Raw genomic sequence first — 16,661 nt, 5'->3', positions numbered from 1 at the left:
ATTTTTAAGCCTTCCATCCCACATTCCAAGCCCTCAGAGATATCCAATTTATCAGTTTAAGTATGGATGCCCAACAGCATAATGGAATTTCTGGAACCATGAAATTCCACCATTGATTACAAAAGCAGTTCACATGCTGGTCAGAAGTTGTATTCCACCAAGTATTTTGGATTTATAGGATCCATAATTCAAATTTTTCAATGAGTAGTTCAAAAATGTATGTTATCAAAAATATTTTTATTCTGTAACTGAAGTACAGGGTATTTCCAAAGAATACAGAAAATGAAAAACATTTATTTTGTACACAGTGGAGAGCAATTTTGGATCTGAACAAGCTGACAAAGAATTTCTACTCTACTGAGATGTGCTTAACACACTACAAGTTTTGTAAAAAAATAAGCAGGTTGAAGAATTTGAACTGATAGATGATATTAAGCTGTATACAAATATGATTGTTGGAAAACCTGCTGGGTGATATATATTGCTTAATTAAATAAAGGAAATATATTCCAGGCTCTAAAAGCACTTAAGGTTATGAAAGTACTTAAGCAATACAGCATTAATTTCCTCTGGAAATTGGAAGCCTTGAAGGAGTTAAGTGTTGACTCACAACTCATCATTTTCTAACTCTTGAATTGTTGGGCCACTTAGGATAATAGGATCTTGAGGAAACTTTAAAACAGAAATATGCATATATTAATTTCAAATATTTGAGTACCCTGTATAATGTATTAAAATATAAAATGGTAATCTGGATACCAAGTTTTAACCACTATGGCTGTTTCATCCATCTCTAGCAGTAACATAGGAAAGTAAGTTCAAGAGAAATTTTACCAATCTCTCACCAAAATTATAGTGGAAGATGTTACTCTTGTGAGCTCTAAATAAATAACGTAGATCCTAGGCTTATAATATGGAACAATTTGATTACATTTGTAACAGTGAATTTGGAAAAGTGAAAGGATAATGATCCAAAAAATGCAACATCCTAATGTAATAGGTAGGATATTGGATATAGGTAGGTAGGATCCTTGATGTATGATAGTTCCTCTCGAACTAGGGGTCACTGGGTCATAAGGGTCACCCATTTAAAACAGATGAGATAAACCTTTGCTCTCAGAATTGTAGGTTTTGGAACTTTACTGGGTTGAGGAAGCAGTCTTTGAATATTTTTACGATAGAGGTGGATAGATTCTTGATATGCAAGGACATTAACCTTTTATACTGGCAGGTGGGGTTGTGGAGTAGAAGTTACCATCAGATTAGCTATGTTTAAGAAAGAACTGCAGATGCTGGAAAAATCGTAGGTAGACAAAAATGCTGGGGAAACTCTGGAGGCAGCATCTGTCGTGGCCATTTGGCTTGTTTTGTGCATCATTAATGTTGGCATGTGTCTTTAAATTTTAGACTGCCCGTTATATTGTGGGTGGGATTTATGGTGTATTTTAGGGCGTGTTTGGAGCTGTTTCTTGCACAGAAGCTTAGTTTTCAGTTTAGTTTTGGATGAGCATGGGGAAGGTTTACCCTTTGACCATGCGAAGTGTAATGGAGACAAGAGGAGTTTTCTAACGTTTAATGCAATAAGCTGGAGTTCGATGAAGATTATAGTGTACGAGTCGGAGGAAGTTTGAATGTACCTTATTGTTTTTCATCAACAATAAAGAATTTATTAATCAAAACACTGTATTTTGAAGATTTATCTGTGAAGAAGCTCTGAAGGTCCCCGACGGAGAGCTTGCATGCGTACAAAGACATTCCCCTTAACTATGTAGCCCATTTAGCGGCTAGAGGGAGTAATCTCTTGAACAATATAAAAATCTGCCGCTACAGCATCTATGGAGGCTGAAGCAGGGTCTCGACCCGAAATGTCACCTATTCCTTCACTCCATAGATGCTGCCTCACCTGCTGAGTTTGTCCAGCATTTTTGTCTACATCAGATCAGCACCGACTTAGTCCCCCTACATATCAACGGCGAGTGTGTGGAGAGGGTCAACACCTTCCGGTTTCTCGGCGTCCTCATCTCTGCTGACATCTCCTGGACAGACAACACGACAGCGGTCATCAAGAAGGCTCAGCAGCGGCTGCACTTCCTGAGGGTTCTCAGGAAGCACAACCTGGACTCTAACCTGCTGCTGACCTTCTACCGCTCGTGCATCGAGAGCCTGCTGACATACTGCATTACAGCATGGTACGGCAGCTGCACCATGGCAGACAGGGAAAGGCTTCAGTGGGTAACTAGGACAGCACAGAAGATCATTGGTTGCCCCTCTCCCCTCCCTGATGGATATTTACACCTCCCGCTGCCTTAGCAGGGCAAAGAATATCATCAAGGACAGCTCCCATCCTGCGTTTGGACTGTTCGACCTGCTGCCCTCTGGAAAGCGCTATAGGTGCATCAAAACTAGGACAAATAGACTCAGGAACAGTTGTTTTCCGAAAGTCATACCTACTCTTAACTCACACATGCACTGACTTCACAGCCCAACACCCGGACTTCCATCTATTCTATCCACGTACTGAAATTTGGAACTGTAATGTGTATTGTAACTGTAATTTTTAATATTTTTAAAATAATTTTTAATATTTTAATATAACTTTTAAACATCTGCCTAAGAATACTACCTATTCATCCTTCACCATTTTGCCTTTATAGATATGTATATAGCGCCGCAGAATTGTGCATCTATCCCCCCCCCTTGTTTTGTTTTCTGTTTCTTGTTTTTTGTACTAAATTATATGTATGCACTGAGTACGAGCTGCTTTTAATCTCATTGTACATGTATAGTGACAATAAATGGCATATCTATATCTATCTATGATCCTATTAAAGTGAAACGGGGTCAAGGCACCAACTAATTTACTTGTGCTTCTGATTCTTGAGTTCATGTGTTCACATGTTCATTAAACACATGTTCATATCGCACAACTTTCTCTAAGCTAAGGTTCCCATAAACATTTAAGTCCAAAGTGCAGAAAAAAAGTTGAGATCAAAATTTAATATAAACATACTACATAACTGGAGATCTCTCAGCTCTGCAAAGTTATTTACACTAAGTATTTATTTCCATTATCTAAGAAATCTGATAATTTTTAACATGGTGTAATACGGGTGTATTCTTGCATCAACACTATAAAGGCCTTTTTGATACACTATGCGAGCCAGTCCCAAGTAATAGCACCTAGCGAAATTCATACCAAATCCTATCAATATAACCACAAAGAATTCCATTCTCTTTGTTTTTTGTGGAATGGTACTACATAGTGGTGTGAAATAAATTGGTAAATTAAACTTCACATAGTGCTAATTGAAACTTTGGGTTGCACATTTGTGTGTATAATACACAAGCATAAATTATGCTGGGCATGCAGTGGTAATACATTGCAGATCTGATTCTACTTTTGCCTCACTGGACTCAATACTTACAGAAAATAAATTGTTTGGCACATACACAGGAAAGCATGTACGAGCAGAAGGTGCCACACCTGCTTGTGTGCTACTTAAAGGAGTACTTACAAAATTCTTAAGGGGTTGGACAGGCTAGATGCAGGAAGATTGTTCCCGATGTTGGGGAAGTCCAGACCAAGGGGTCACAGTTTAAGGATAAGGGGGAAATCTTTTAGGACCGAGATGAGAAAAACATTTTTCACACAGAGAGTGGTGAATCTCTGGAATTCTCTGCCACAGAAGATAGTTGAGGCCAGTTTATTGGCTATATTTAAGAGGGAGTTAGATGTGGCCCTTGTGGCTAAAGGGATCAGGGGGTATGGAGAGAAGGCAGGTACAGGATACTGAGTTGGATGATCAGCCATGATCATATTGAATGGCGGTGCAGGCTCGAAGGGCCGAATGGCCTACTCCTGCACCTATTTTCTATGTTTCTATGTTTTCTGACAATTCTTTACAGTAGATAAAGGAATCAGCTGAATTGCAATGATGGGTTGCATTTCAATTTGTTATTTAGTGAGGTCTTATATATTTTGTTGGCTGCCTGAGTGCTCCAATTTCCTTTCTCTGGTGCCGAGCTCTGCCCCAATGATCCCCAAATCATTATTAGAGAAAGCAGCATGTCTGCTGCCATGTCCATTTCAGCATTCTTTCTAAACCATTGCACAATTTCCAATAGCAATTGCAGTTGAACACAGGTGCTTTAAAACCTAGTCGAAACAACATTAGTGCAAGATCAGGCGCACAATTACATGCAATTAATGTACACAGCACACTGAACATCTAAACCATACTGCTTCCATGAACTAAGTCGTATGTAATGTGTATTGGTGAAAATTGGTCGCTTGTGGCACCAGAATAAACTGGCCCACGTCTTATGAGTAGCACCTTGTATAATTTCTTGCAAGTAAGAACTTTTATGGCATTAGTCATAAAGGTTTTTAGGACAGTGTCAAATAGAAAGCTAATGATCTCTCACTCAGCCAGGCAGTAGTGCCCAACTGTCTTAAGAGTGCCACCATCGTCCCTGTCCCGAAGAAACCAAACCCAGCCTGCCATAATGACTTTCGACCAGTGGCTCTAACACCCATAGCAATGAAGTGTTTTGAGCGACTGGTTATGCAGCACATCAAAAAGAGTCTACCTGCCGACCTAGACCCACTGCAGTTCGCCTACAGAGCCAACCGATCCACAGAGGACGCAGTCTCAACAACACTGAACCTCGTACTGTCACACCTTGATCGGAAAAATACTTATGCCAGGATCCTCTTCATAGACTTCAGCTCTGCGTTTAACACAATCATTCCGCAGCAGCTGGTGGAGAAGTTGGAGCTATTGGGGGTTGATGCTGGCACATGTAACTGGGTCCTGAACTTTCTAGCACAACGGCAGCAGACAGTCAGGGTGGGCAGTAGGACATCAAAAACCATAGCCGTGAGCACTGGCTCGCCCCAAGGCTGTGTCCTAAGCCCCCTGCCGTTTAGTCTGCTTACACACGACTGTACTGCTAGACTCAATAACAACTTCATCAACAAGTTCGCTGATGACACAACAGTGGTGGGTCTCATCAGTGACAATGATGAGTCGGCGTACAGGATGGAGGTGGAGCTGCTCACAGGAAGGTGCAAATCCCACAACCTCATTCTCAACGTGGGAAAAACTAAGGAGATGGTGGTTGACTTCAGGAGGGCGGGAAAACAACACCATACACCTCTGCACATCGATGGAGCTGATGTGGAAAGGGTCAGCAGCGTGAAGTTCCTAGGACTCCACCTGTCAGATGACCTGATGTCCACAACCAACACCACAGCACTGGTCAAGAGAGCCCAGCAGCGACTACACCCTCTCCGAAGACTACGCAAAGCAGGTCTCCCCACTACACATCTACGAACTTTTTATAGGGGGACTATCGAGAGCACATTAACCAACGGCATCACTTCCTGGTTCGGGAGCTGCAAGGCGTACGAATGGCACCAACTTGAAAGGATTGTGAAGACCGCCAGCAGGATTATTGGTGCTCCACTCCCTTTCTTGCTGGATATATACAGGAAGAGATGTATCAACAGAGCCATCTCCATCATCAAAGACCCCTACCACCCATCGCATCACATATTCTCCATCCTGCCATCTGGGAAGAGGTACAGGAGCATTAGCTGCAAAACCAGCAGGATGCTCCTCAGCTTCTTCCCGCAGGCTATAAGACTGATAAACGGACTTAGCCCCCTGCCAAAGTATCGCGCACCAACCATCAACCTGGACACACTGCAGCAGCTGTCGATCGGAACGCCTGTTGATGTTTAGTAGAGAGTAGAGTGTTTAATTTAATTTGTTCATGATATATGTTTTTTATTTCTAGTTATTTGTTGTTATTTGTACTGCACACTGAATGGACACTGGTTGAGCAATGTTTTTTTGTTTCCTCTGGGTATGTGAGTACTCAGGAAATGACAATAAAGATATACTGATACTGATACTGATACTGATAATGGTCAGGACAGTTAATGAAGTGGTGTGTGTAAGGGGAAAATGGTAAAATCACATCCGAGGTGAGCAGTGATAGCAACCACAAGGCAATTTGCCTTTCTGTAAGTGTGTGTAACTCCATAAAGGAGATGTGGATTAGCAGGAGCAAGATTCACAGGCAGCCATAATTCAGAATTCGTACAATCAGTGCTTTGAACATTAATGTGTGACATCAAGTTGTAACACATGACCAACTTCTTCAGTTGTGATTAGTATCAAGTAAATAGTGTATTGATATCAATCTGTAAAATGCAAGTACCAGTTTCTAATGTTATTGGTGATTGTCAAGAATTTGCAAGTATTTGTCCTCCGAGTATATCAATTTATACAGTTTTCTTTATAAATGTAATAAATGCCTATTTTTGAATAGATTGCATTGATTGTATTAAAATGTAATAAAAATGAACTGCAGATACTAGTTTGTACCAACGATAGACACAAAATGCTGGAGCAACTCAGCAGGTCAGGCATCTCTGGAGAAAATAGATAGGTGATGTATTGGGTCAGGACCATTGTATTTTTGGGAATATAACTGAGATGTAATTTATAATTGTTTAAAAAAAATAATTATTTGTCATTTTTAAGTACAGTAATTTATCTTCTCATCAAGGGTTAATTAAATGCAAGAAACTTACTTCTTCTTTGCTATCCCAACGTTTCACAGTTTGGACTTGAGGAAAATTAGCGCTCAGTGGTATTCTGGCTACATGTCCCAAAGATAGTTTTCTATGATTAGCAATAATTAAAAAAACAAAAAGTTACTTCAGTAAATTACCGAGGAAACCTTCAACACAATGAGATTTACATCTTTATTTCATCATTCAAGTATGTGAATACCTCACAACAATTTTACTGTTAAATCTTTAGAAAATATTTAAGGTAAGGGACCTTGGCTGAACTAATTCTTGCATTTAACAAACTCTTTCAATTCCATTTATTTTCTCCAAGTCAGAGGCATAGCTATAGGACCTTGTATGGGCCCCAAGCTATGCCTGACTTTTCATTTAATTCATGGAATAGTTCTTGATCCAGCTCTATTCAGAATCCCTCATTACACAGATGACTACATTGGTGTTACTTTTTACACATCTGTAGAACCCACAGATGGTGTTATCTTTAGCTACCAATTTCCCCCCTGCTCTCACTTTCACATTGTCCATCGCTGACTGTTCCCTTCAATGTTATTGTTTTTTCCATATCAGGGGATTGATTAGGTACCGATACATTAAAAACCCACAGACTTCCACAGCTATCTTGACTACACCTCATCCTACCCTAATTCCTAAACAAATTCCATTCAAATTTTCCAGTTTATCAAAAAAAAATGTGGGAACTCAGGAGAGACAGCATCTGTGGAGGGAATAAACAGACACTGCTTTGGGTTGGGACCCTTCTTCAGACCTGCTGGTGTCTTAAGAAGGGTCCAAACCCCATACACCATCTGCCCATTCTCCACACAGTTGTTGCCTTGCCTACCGAGTTCCTCCAGCACTTTGATTTTTGCTCAAGATTCCAGCATCTGCAGTTATGTATTTTCAGTTTATCTCTGTCCACTGACATGACGCTCCACCTTTAAGATCCTATTATTTTCCTTAATCTGTGGCTTTGATTCCAATAGAATTGACAGGACCCTCAACCACACCACCTCTATTTCCCACACCTGTTTTCAACCCCCCTGTCCTTCTAGCCAGAACACCGATAGTTCCACGGCAGCAACTCCCATATTCAGCAGATCATCCTCCATATATTATTACTTCCAACAGGATTCCATCACCAGACACGTCTTCCCCTCTCCTTTCAAAGCATTCCAAAGTGATTCACTTTCTCATTCCAGTCATCTCAATAAACACATTCAAAGAAGGCACTCAAACTGTGATTAAAACAATTCAAAAACCTACTTGATATTATTACCTAAAGAATTCAATTATTATGCGTTCACTAAATGACCCCTTCAAGAGCATATATTTTTTCCTTCTTGCATCAATAGATATTATGTTAGGATATGCAAGGTCTTTAATACCCAATGTACATTCCAACTTTGGCTGAGCCCCGGTTTCTGTCCACAGCCAGCTAAAATGAGAACAATAACATTGTCACATTAGAAACACATGGCAAAAATATATTGTTTTATCTTCATAAACAGTCACATGAACTTAGCTTCAAATTTAATTGAAAATTATAAAAGTTTTAAAACACAAAAAGACCATTTTGTCTTTCAAGTCTGCTCTGCAATTCAGTTAAAATGGAGAAGTAGATTATTTGGCTTTTCATGCTTGTTTCACCATTTAAGATCATGGTTGATCTTTTACCTCACTGGTATTTTCCAGCACTCTCCCTGTATTTCTTGATTTCTTTAATATCCATTTCCCTGATCTACATAACCCTATTCTTATCCCTATCAATTTAATCAATGAATATACTCATTATCTGATCATCTGGGTCACTATTAATAAAAGGTTGATCATAAATTAGATAATGATGGTACAGAAGACATTTGCTGGATCAAAGAACTGCCAATTGTACGAAGCCGTGCCACATTATCATATTTACCTGTTTTTGCGATGTTAGAAATTACCTTAAAATAGCTCATGTTTCACAAATAGTCAAAAAAATAGAACATAACCTTGAAATAAGATCAGTCACAGTTGGTGATATTTTCAAATTCCACCTCCCACAAATTGAACTACTAGTTTCACAAAGTGCTCAATGCACAATATCCCCATGACTCAACTATCAATGATATGTAAGATTTAAATCTACAGTCACTGACTTTAAGTTCCTGGGAATATACATCTTCCAGGATCTCAAATGGACAATGAACATCGTCACTCTCGTGAAGAAGTCACAGCAGTGGCTGTATTTCCTGAGGTCTCTGCGGAGAGCAAACGTTTCACAGCCGCTGCTGCTGTCCTTCTACCGGTACATCGTGGAAAGTATCCTCTCCTATGGCATCCTGGTGTGGTTTGCTAGCTGCACTGTGGCTGAGAGGAGGGTGCTGCAGAGAGTTATTAAAACTGCACAGAGCATCACAAACGCTCAACTGCCCTCCCTGGATGACATATACAGGGCCCGATGCTTGCGCCGGGCCACAAACATCAAGCAGGTCACATCCCACCCTGCCAACCACCTTTTCATCCTGCTACCCTCTTGGGAGGCGATACAGGTCTCTGAAGGCTCGGACCGGTAGACTAAAAAATTGTTTCTACCCATGTGCGAGAAAAGAACTTAACTCTAACAGAGAACACTGGGGGAAGCACAATATAATTCGGGGTGCAAGATAATGCGCAATATTCTTTTAAAATATTTTTAATACCTATTTATTATTTTCTTTACTGATCTTGTGTATATGTGAGTCAATGGCTGTTGTGTTTTTATCCTGTGTCTTTTATGTATACACCGAAGGAGTTGCAATGGAATTTCGTTGACAATAAACGTATTCTATTCTATTCTAAATCACCATGAATTTTTGATAACCATCGGTAAGGTCTATGATACCACTGACTTTAGTGTCATTGACAATCTTACTAGTCATACCTTATACATCTCATCCAAATCATTGATATAAACTGCAAGCACCAATGGGTCCTGCACTGATCGCTGAGGCAGGCCACTAGTCACAGGCCTCTAGTCCGAAAAAAAAACCTTCCACCACCACACTCTGCTTTCTTCCACGACATCAATTATGTATACATTTAGCTAGTATTATGATCCAATGAGAATTGAACTGTTGATTCAACAAAAAAGTGGAAATCACTTACCCCCATTTTTTCTTCTTGTACCTGTGTGCTATTTTCATCAGTAAGTTCAGATAATCACTTCTGCCACTGGTTCCTGGTAAAAGAGAGAGTTCATTTAAAAAAAAAAGACAATTAAAAATGAATATAGGAAATCTTCAAAACACAATTGTGTATCATTCAATAGAATAAGATACCTGTGTCAGAAATGTGTGGCACCACAGCAATAATACATAATTCCCGGAGACCACAGACTGATTTTAAGATCTCTTCACTGACCATTTGCTGGAACATATTAAAAATATAAAGTATTGTTAACAAAGCATATTACACTGCAAGTAAAATATCAGTGAGTGATAATGGTTGCGCTGTTGTTCACTGTATTTCGTTACATGTGACAATAATAAACCAATTCCTATACAATCTACATCCGAATTAATGCTGATGCGATTCATCAATCCTGCTTACCAGAGGACTCCTAATCAAATTATGTTGTTTAAAACAAAAGTCAGGCAAATATCAATAGTTTGGAACTTTGCTTTTCTTGCTATTACAAATAAATAGCTGCACTAAACTCTACATATAAATGGATTTACAAGAAAATGCCAAACCTTTATTTTTGTTAGACCCCAATAATCACCAAATTTCTATTTATTTGGCTTATATACAGTAAGAATTGCTGAAACTAGAAAATAGCTCAAGAGCATCCTAAATTCAAACATATGAATTAGGAGTATGGTTGACACTGCTTTGCTATTTTAAAAGGTCATGGCTAATCTGATTGCAACATTAATGCTGCCTCCCCATCTAGCTACAGTAACCCTTCATCTCCTTACCTATCTGGTACCCATTTACCTACACCTTAAGAGTACTCAAGACGCTGCTTCTACCACCCTTTGAAGATAGTATTTGATAGACACTATGTTCCTCAGAATATAATTTGTCTCTACATCCAAAATATTTTTAAACAGGCCCCCAGTATTAATGCTGTCATAAAAATAAATAGCCTTTCCACTTCCACCCTTCTCACTCTTCTAAATCCCACATAAGACATCCCATCTATTTGAAGTATTATGGAACCTTTCCCAAACTACATTAACACCCCAGCTGAAATGGAGAACAAAATTGGTTAAGAATATCAACAGGCATAGAGAATTGCAAAATAGATTGTTTTCAGCTCTGCAGATTTTACCAACATTTTTGGAGATGAACAAAAATACGAACAAAAAGCTCAAATCACTTTCTCCAAAACAGCGGCATTGGTGGCGGCGCCTTGTGGCAGCGGCTCGACTGCAGTCTGTCCGTTTTTTCTTTCTTTTTATCCCGTTAGGTGTATGTTTTTGGGATTTTTTTAGATGTGTATATGTGGGAGGGTGGGGGGGGATGGAAACTTTTTAATCTCTTCCCTGTACGGAGATCCGACCTTTTCCCTGTCGGGTCTCCGTTGTCGTTGGGACCTAACATCGTGGAGCCGGTGGCCTCCAACCAGAATCAACCTGAGGGCTCCAGTCGCTGACCCTGCGGACTCACCATCACAGAGCTGGCCGACTTCGGAGCGTGGAGAGCTGTGGTGGCGCGCGGCTGCGACCCGACTTCAGAGCTTCAGAGGCTCCAGCCGCAGGACCGGTGGACGGTAACATCGGGAGCTCGCGAGTCCCTGGTGGGAGACCGCTTTTCGGAGCTCCCGCAACGGCAACTTCTCCCGCCCGAATCGTGGGGTTAAAAACGACACGGAGCGGTGCCTTACCTCGCCCCGCGTGGCTCTAACGGCTGCGGGACTTACCATCGTCCGCCGGGGGCTCCAACATCAAGACCCGGAGCAGGGCCTTACATCGCCCGGCGCGGCCTTAATGGCTGCAGGACTTACCATCGCCCGCGGGGGCTTTAACATTGGGAGAACAATAAAGAACAGGGGGAGACAAGGCTTTGCCTTCCATCACAGTGAGGAGGTGTTTGGAGATTCACTGTGATGGATGTTTGTGTAAATTGTGTGTCTATGTTTTTTTTCTTGTTCGTATGACTGCAGAAACGAAATTTCGTTTGAACTTAGGTTCAAATGACAATAAACGGTATTGTATTGTACATTGATCATTATAGCATTATTTAGTCGACTGACTTCAAGTGTCCAAAAGGCTAATTTTAGTTATTTTTGTGTTGAATCACTTGGTGGACATTAAACATATTTGAAATAGCTTGGTGCGCAACACAAACATTTAGAACCATCATCTAAATATGCCTTTTATGGAGTTATACAAATCACTCTAATTGGAATTACATTTTTGTTGGCAAAAATACCATCTGGGAAAGAAAGTGGTATTTAAATTAATTCAAATTATAATGAACCTGACAAATATATTTATTAATTAAATTTATGGAATTGCAAAAGCCATATCTTATGGCCTATTGTTGTTTTATGACGCATATATATTGCTATCAGTATATAAAGGAAAACAAAAGGTTAAGAAAAAGTACAATAGAGAAAATAAAGTACAGTTGACTATCTGATGTGGAAAAGTTGCTCTAATAATGGAAGGAATCCTGACACATCAGTATAGAAAACATTGTTTCACAGTACAACTTAAGCATTCCCAGTTATGTCACCTGTGCCTACATTGCTGCTGTCACAATTTGCATATTTACCCCAATCTTTTGTCATCCATATAACTCTTTCCAAGCCCAGTTCTTACCTCAAATGGCTTATATAGTGGCATCTTAGAATACAGCTCAAGTCCTGTGGCAATAAGGCTAGGTGCAGATATCTCACCACTATAGTCAATGACTTCTTTGTTTGTTTGAAATATCTTAATCATTGGCACTTTTTGTATCTAGGAAGTAACAACAATTCCTGCAGGCTTAAGATGACATGATTAAATAATATGTTCTTCGTCACTAAAATTACTAAGGATAAATACCAAAAACATGGTAAAAACTAAGATCAAAACAGACATTTCACTGTTCATCAATTGAATGAACCCAAAACAAGTACATTATCTCAGCAACATAATGAGACTGAATGTTCCAAATTAAGTGATTACAAAAGGTCAACTGAGAGCAAGGGAAGGACAAAATAAATGGATTATAGCCTTAAGCGGAATGAGTGGATACATCCATCCATTCATATTCATCCATATCTTATATACTTAAAACTCTGATCTTGTATGTGTCTGTAATCACATCTTCTCGAAAAAACGACGAGCTAACGGTAAAGGTTTCACACATTCCGATAGATTTATTCCCTGGAGTCCAAAATCACCTTATCTGAAAATTTTGTGCTTTATTTCTCAAGTTATTTATATGAAAATATGAAATAACTTTGAAAATACATCGGCTCTTTCGCTAATGACGTCACAATGGATCTGCTCGCTGCCGTCTTGCTCTCTCTGCGGGTGACGTCACCCCCCCCCCCCCACGTTATTCAAAAGACGCTCGGGCATTGTTGTCTCTCAGGGCTTTCTCTCGGCTCCTCGGTCGCCTCCTCTCTCTCCCCCCGGGCTCTCTCCCCCCGGGCTCTCTCCCCCCACCGGGCTCTCTCCCCCCAGGGCTCTCTCCCCAAGGGCTCTCTCTCCCTGGGCGCTCTCCCCCCCGGGCGCTCTCCCCCCAGGGCTCTCTTCCCACCCAGGCTCTCCCCCGGCCTCTCTTCCACCACCACTCTTCCCCCACCTCTCCCCCCCTTCCTCTCTCCCCACCCCCCCTCCTCCTCTCTCCCCCAGCCTCTCTCTTCCTCCCCGGCTGGCATCTCTCTTCCTCCCCCTCCATTCCCCCCTTTCTCCCACCTTTCCCCTGCACCTCTCTCCCCCGTCTCCCCCACTCTCCCCCTCCCTCACCCCCCCCACTCTCTCTCTCCGCCCCCTTCTCCACCCCTCTCTCCGCCCCTCTCTTTCCACCCCTCTCTCTGCCCCTCTCTCTGTCTCTGCCCCCTCTCTCTCTGCCCTTGCTCTCTCTCTACCCCCCTACCTCTCCCTCTCTAGACGTGCCTGCGAGTTGGGAGCTATGTGTGAGTGGATAGGGCGGGGATGGGGTAAAAGGAGCGAATGAATAATATTAATATAATATCAAGGGGGGTGGTTAGTGTGTGTATGTGTAGGGGTGGGTTTAGTATGTGTGTGACGCCCTGCGCGCAACATTGTTGCTATCCAAGTACACTGAGACTTGCTAGCCCTAGCAAGTGCAAATGCATTTTTTTAAGTCACAGCACAGTGACTTCTGCTAGCTAGCAAGTGCAATTGCATTTTTTTAAAGTTTAAAAATGAAGGAGGGTAAATATGGCGAAATGAGCAGCCCCTGCGCAGTTGTCAGCTATAGGTGAGTGGTGGAATATTGCATTGGGGAACGGGTTGCGTTGGGGGACCAGGCCTCCCGTGGGGGCTATGGGTGAGTGGTGGAATATTGCACTGGGGAACAGGTTGCGTTAGGGGACCCAACGGGTCCCACTTGGTCTAGTACAACTATAAAACTCTGATCTTGGATGTGTGTATGTGTGTGTGTGTGTGTGCGTGTAATCACATCTTCTCGAAAAAACGACGTGCTAACTGTAAAATTTTGACATATTCCGATAGAGATTTATCCCGTGGAGTCCAAAATCGTCTTATCTAAAAAACTCATGCATTATTTCTCGAGTTATTAATCAAGATGTTCAAAAATGTGAAGAAACTTTGAAAATAAAACTGGCTGGCTTTGGTTGATGACGTCACAATGGGTCTGTGTGTTGCGTTTCACGCGCTGTGAGTGACGTTGCCCGGCCGCTCACTGCCCGCCCCGCTTGCTGCCCAGCCACTCGCTGCCCGCCCTGCTCACTGCCCGGCCACTGGCTGCCCGCCCCACTCCCCACCTTCTCTCCCCCCTCCTCTCTCTCCCCCCTTCTCTCTGCCCCTCTCTCTCTCTCTCTCTCTCTCTCTCTCTGCCCCTCTCTCTCTGCCTCTGCCCCCTCTCTCTGCCCTCTCTCTACCCCCCTCCCTCTCCCGACGCGCCTGCGAGTTGGGGGTTATGTGTGAGTGGATAGCGCGGGGATGGGGTAAAAGGAGCGAATGAATAATATAAATATAATATCAAGGGGGGCGGTTAGTGTAAGTGTGATGCCGCAGGCCGCACCCCCCTCCCCCTCCCTCCCCTCCCCGCAACCTCGCATTGAGGGGACGGGACCCAACGGTCTTTTAGGACTGAGATGAGGAAAAACTTATTTACCCAGAGAGTTGCGAATCTGTGAGAAGTACAATGCTAAACATGGATTATGTAGCAAACTTCTTGAGGGTTGAAGTGTTCTGAAAGGGACCCACAGATAGTCATGATACAATAAAGATGAGAGAGATTAAGAAAAATGGAATCTTAAATAAATGTTGTCAAGGAATTTGAAGTGCAATAATATTTTGAGAGTGGCATGACTGGTTTGTTAGACATCAATGAGTATGGTTGCATACTTTTAGATTCAAGTGATATTACCCATTTTGAGTTGTAAACAATAACAAATAAATCAAATAAACAAACAAACTAATAATAAATACACACACTCACTCTAAATCGAGTGGCTAACATCACATTTATTGTAGAATCCACAGCTGCAAGATGGATCTTTCCCTTGGTCCGTCTTGTAAGTTCAACTACTGCATTAGTCCATTCAGGTTCTTGACTAAAAGACAATTGTGTTCTTAAAATATTAAATTATAAAATCATAGGAACAAAAATCATACATCAGTAGAATCTTGATTCAAAAGTAATAACCAAAGACAAAAACAATTACTTTATTACATTGTAAACATGTCAACTTTTTGTTTTTTTGTCATTTTAACATGCATTTTCAATATCTACTTTCAGTATTTATCCTTTCATTATAGCGCACAAAAACATTTAAAAGATTGAAAAGCCAAAAAATGCATATTCTGGAAACCTGGAATAAAAACCGAAAATTATCGAAACAGTCAGCGGATCAAGCAGCATTTGTCAAGTACCCCACATCAGTACTGGGAGAGAAAACAAGTTAGTTTAAAGTTGAAGGGAGGATGGAGGAGTGGTTGGAAGGACAAGGTGCATATTTCTGATAGGACTGGCTAGGATAATTGTGGTAACATAGAAACATAGAAAATAGGTGCAGGAGTATGCCATTCGGCCCTTCGAGCCTGCACCGCCATTCAATATGATCATGGCTGATCATCCAACTCAGATAGATAGATTAATGGAACCATGAGAGAGAAAACAAACAAAAGCCAAAAGGCAGTTCAGAGCTGTTGGCACTCCCCAGCAGATCAGATAGTATTGGGGGAGAAAAAATGAATAAACATTACAGGTAGATAACCAGCAGCATAACTAGCCACAACTGTTAGAGCAAGCAGGATACCTGAAATCACTGAATTCAAAGTCTGTGCATGTGCATTCACATCGGTGATATATAGGCCACATCAGGATCACCAAATGTATGAAGAGGTTGGAAGAAGTGCATGTAAACCTGTGTCTCACATGGAAGGGTAATACAGTCACAGTCACAGAGGCCGATGTCAGAGGATCCTTCAAGCACCTGGACCTGATGGTGCCCAGTCGAGTTCTCAAAACCTGTGCAGACCATTTGCCTGGAGTTTTTGCAGCCATTTTCAACCTCTCATTACTGAGGTCTGAGGTTCCCACCTGCTTTAAGATGCATCAATAATACCGGTGCCCAAGAAGAGTAAGGTGACGTGCCTCAATGACTATCAACCAGTGGCATTAATGTCCAAGGTGATGCAGTGCTTTGAGAGGTTGGTTATGGCACATATCAACACCTACCTCAACAAGAACCTCAACCCCATTAAAGTTTGCCTACCCCCATAACAGGCCAATGGAGGATGCAATCTCACTGGTTCACCACTCTGCATTAGACCACTTGGACAATAAAAACACACACATTGTTGTTTATAGACTACAGCTCGGTGTTCAATACCATCATCCCCTCCAAGCTGGTTACCAATCCTCATCTTCGGACACCCTGTGCGTA

The 16,661-nt window shown here is 41.5% G+C and overlaps 1 protein-coding gene across 1 annotated transcript in view; it reads right to left on the bottom strand.

The window, feature by feature from the left end:
• Positions 1-219: 219 nt before the first annotated feature.
• Positions 220-16,661, bottom strand: part of pdia6 (protein disulfide isomerase family A member 6) — a 34,532-nt gene continuing 18,090 nt past the window's right edge. The window contains exons 8-14 of the mRNA XM_033022075.1: positions 15,212-15,326; positions 12,391-12,528; positions 9,901-9,988; positions 9,728-9,800; positions 7,881-8,039; positions 6,605-6,695; positions 220-672 (exon numbers count right to left, since the gene is read on the bottom strand). Coding sequence (XP_032877966.1) covers positions 607-672; positions 6,605-6,695; positions 7,881-8,039; positions 9,728-9,800; positions 9,901-9,988; positions 12,391-12,528; positions 15,212-15,326 — 730 coding nt within the window. The 3' untranslated portion in view covers positions 220-606. The remainder of the gene's footprint in view (positions 673-6,604; positions 6,696-7,880; positions 8,040-9,727; positions 9,801-9,900; positions 9,989-12,390; positions 12,529-15,211; positions 15,327-16,661) is intronic.

The sequence above is a fragment of the Amblyraja radiata genome, chromosome 5, assembly GCF_010909765.2.
Source record: "Amblyraja radiata isolate CabotCenter1 chromosome 5, sAmbRad1.1.pri, whole genome shotgun sequence".
Classification (NCBI taxonomy): domain Eukaryota; kingdom Metazoa; phylum Chordata; class Chondrichthyes; order Rajiformes; family Rajidae; genus Amblyraja; species Amblyraja radiata.
The sequence above is the reverse complement of the archived record's forward strand: the minus strand, read 5'-3'. Positions and strand labels throughout refer to the sequence as shown.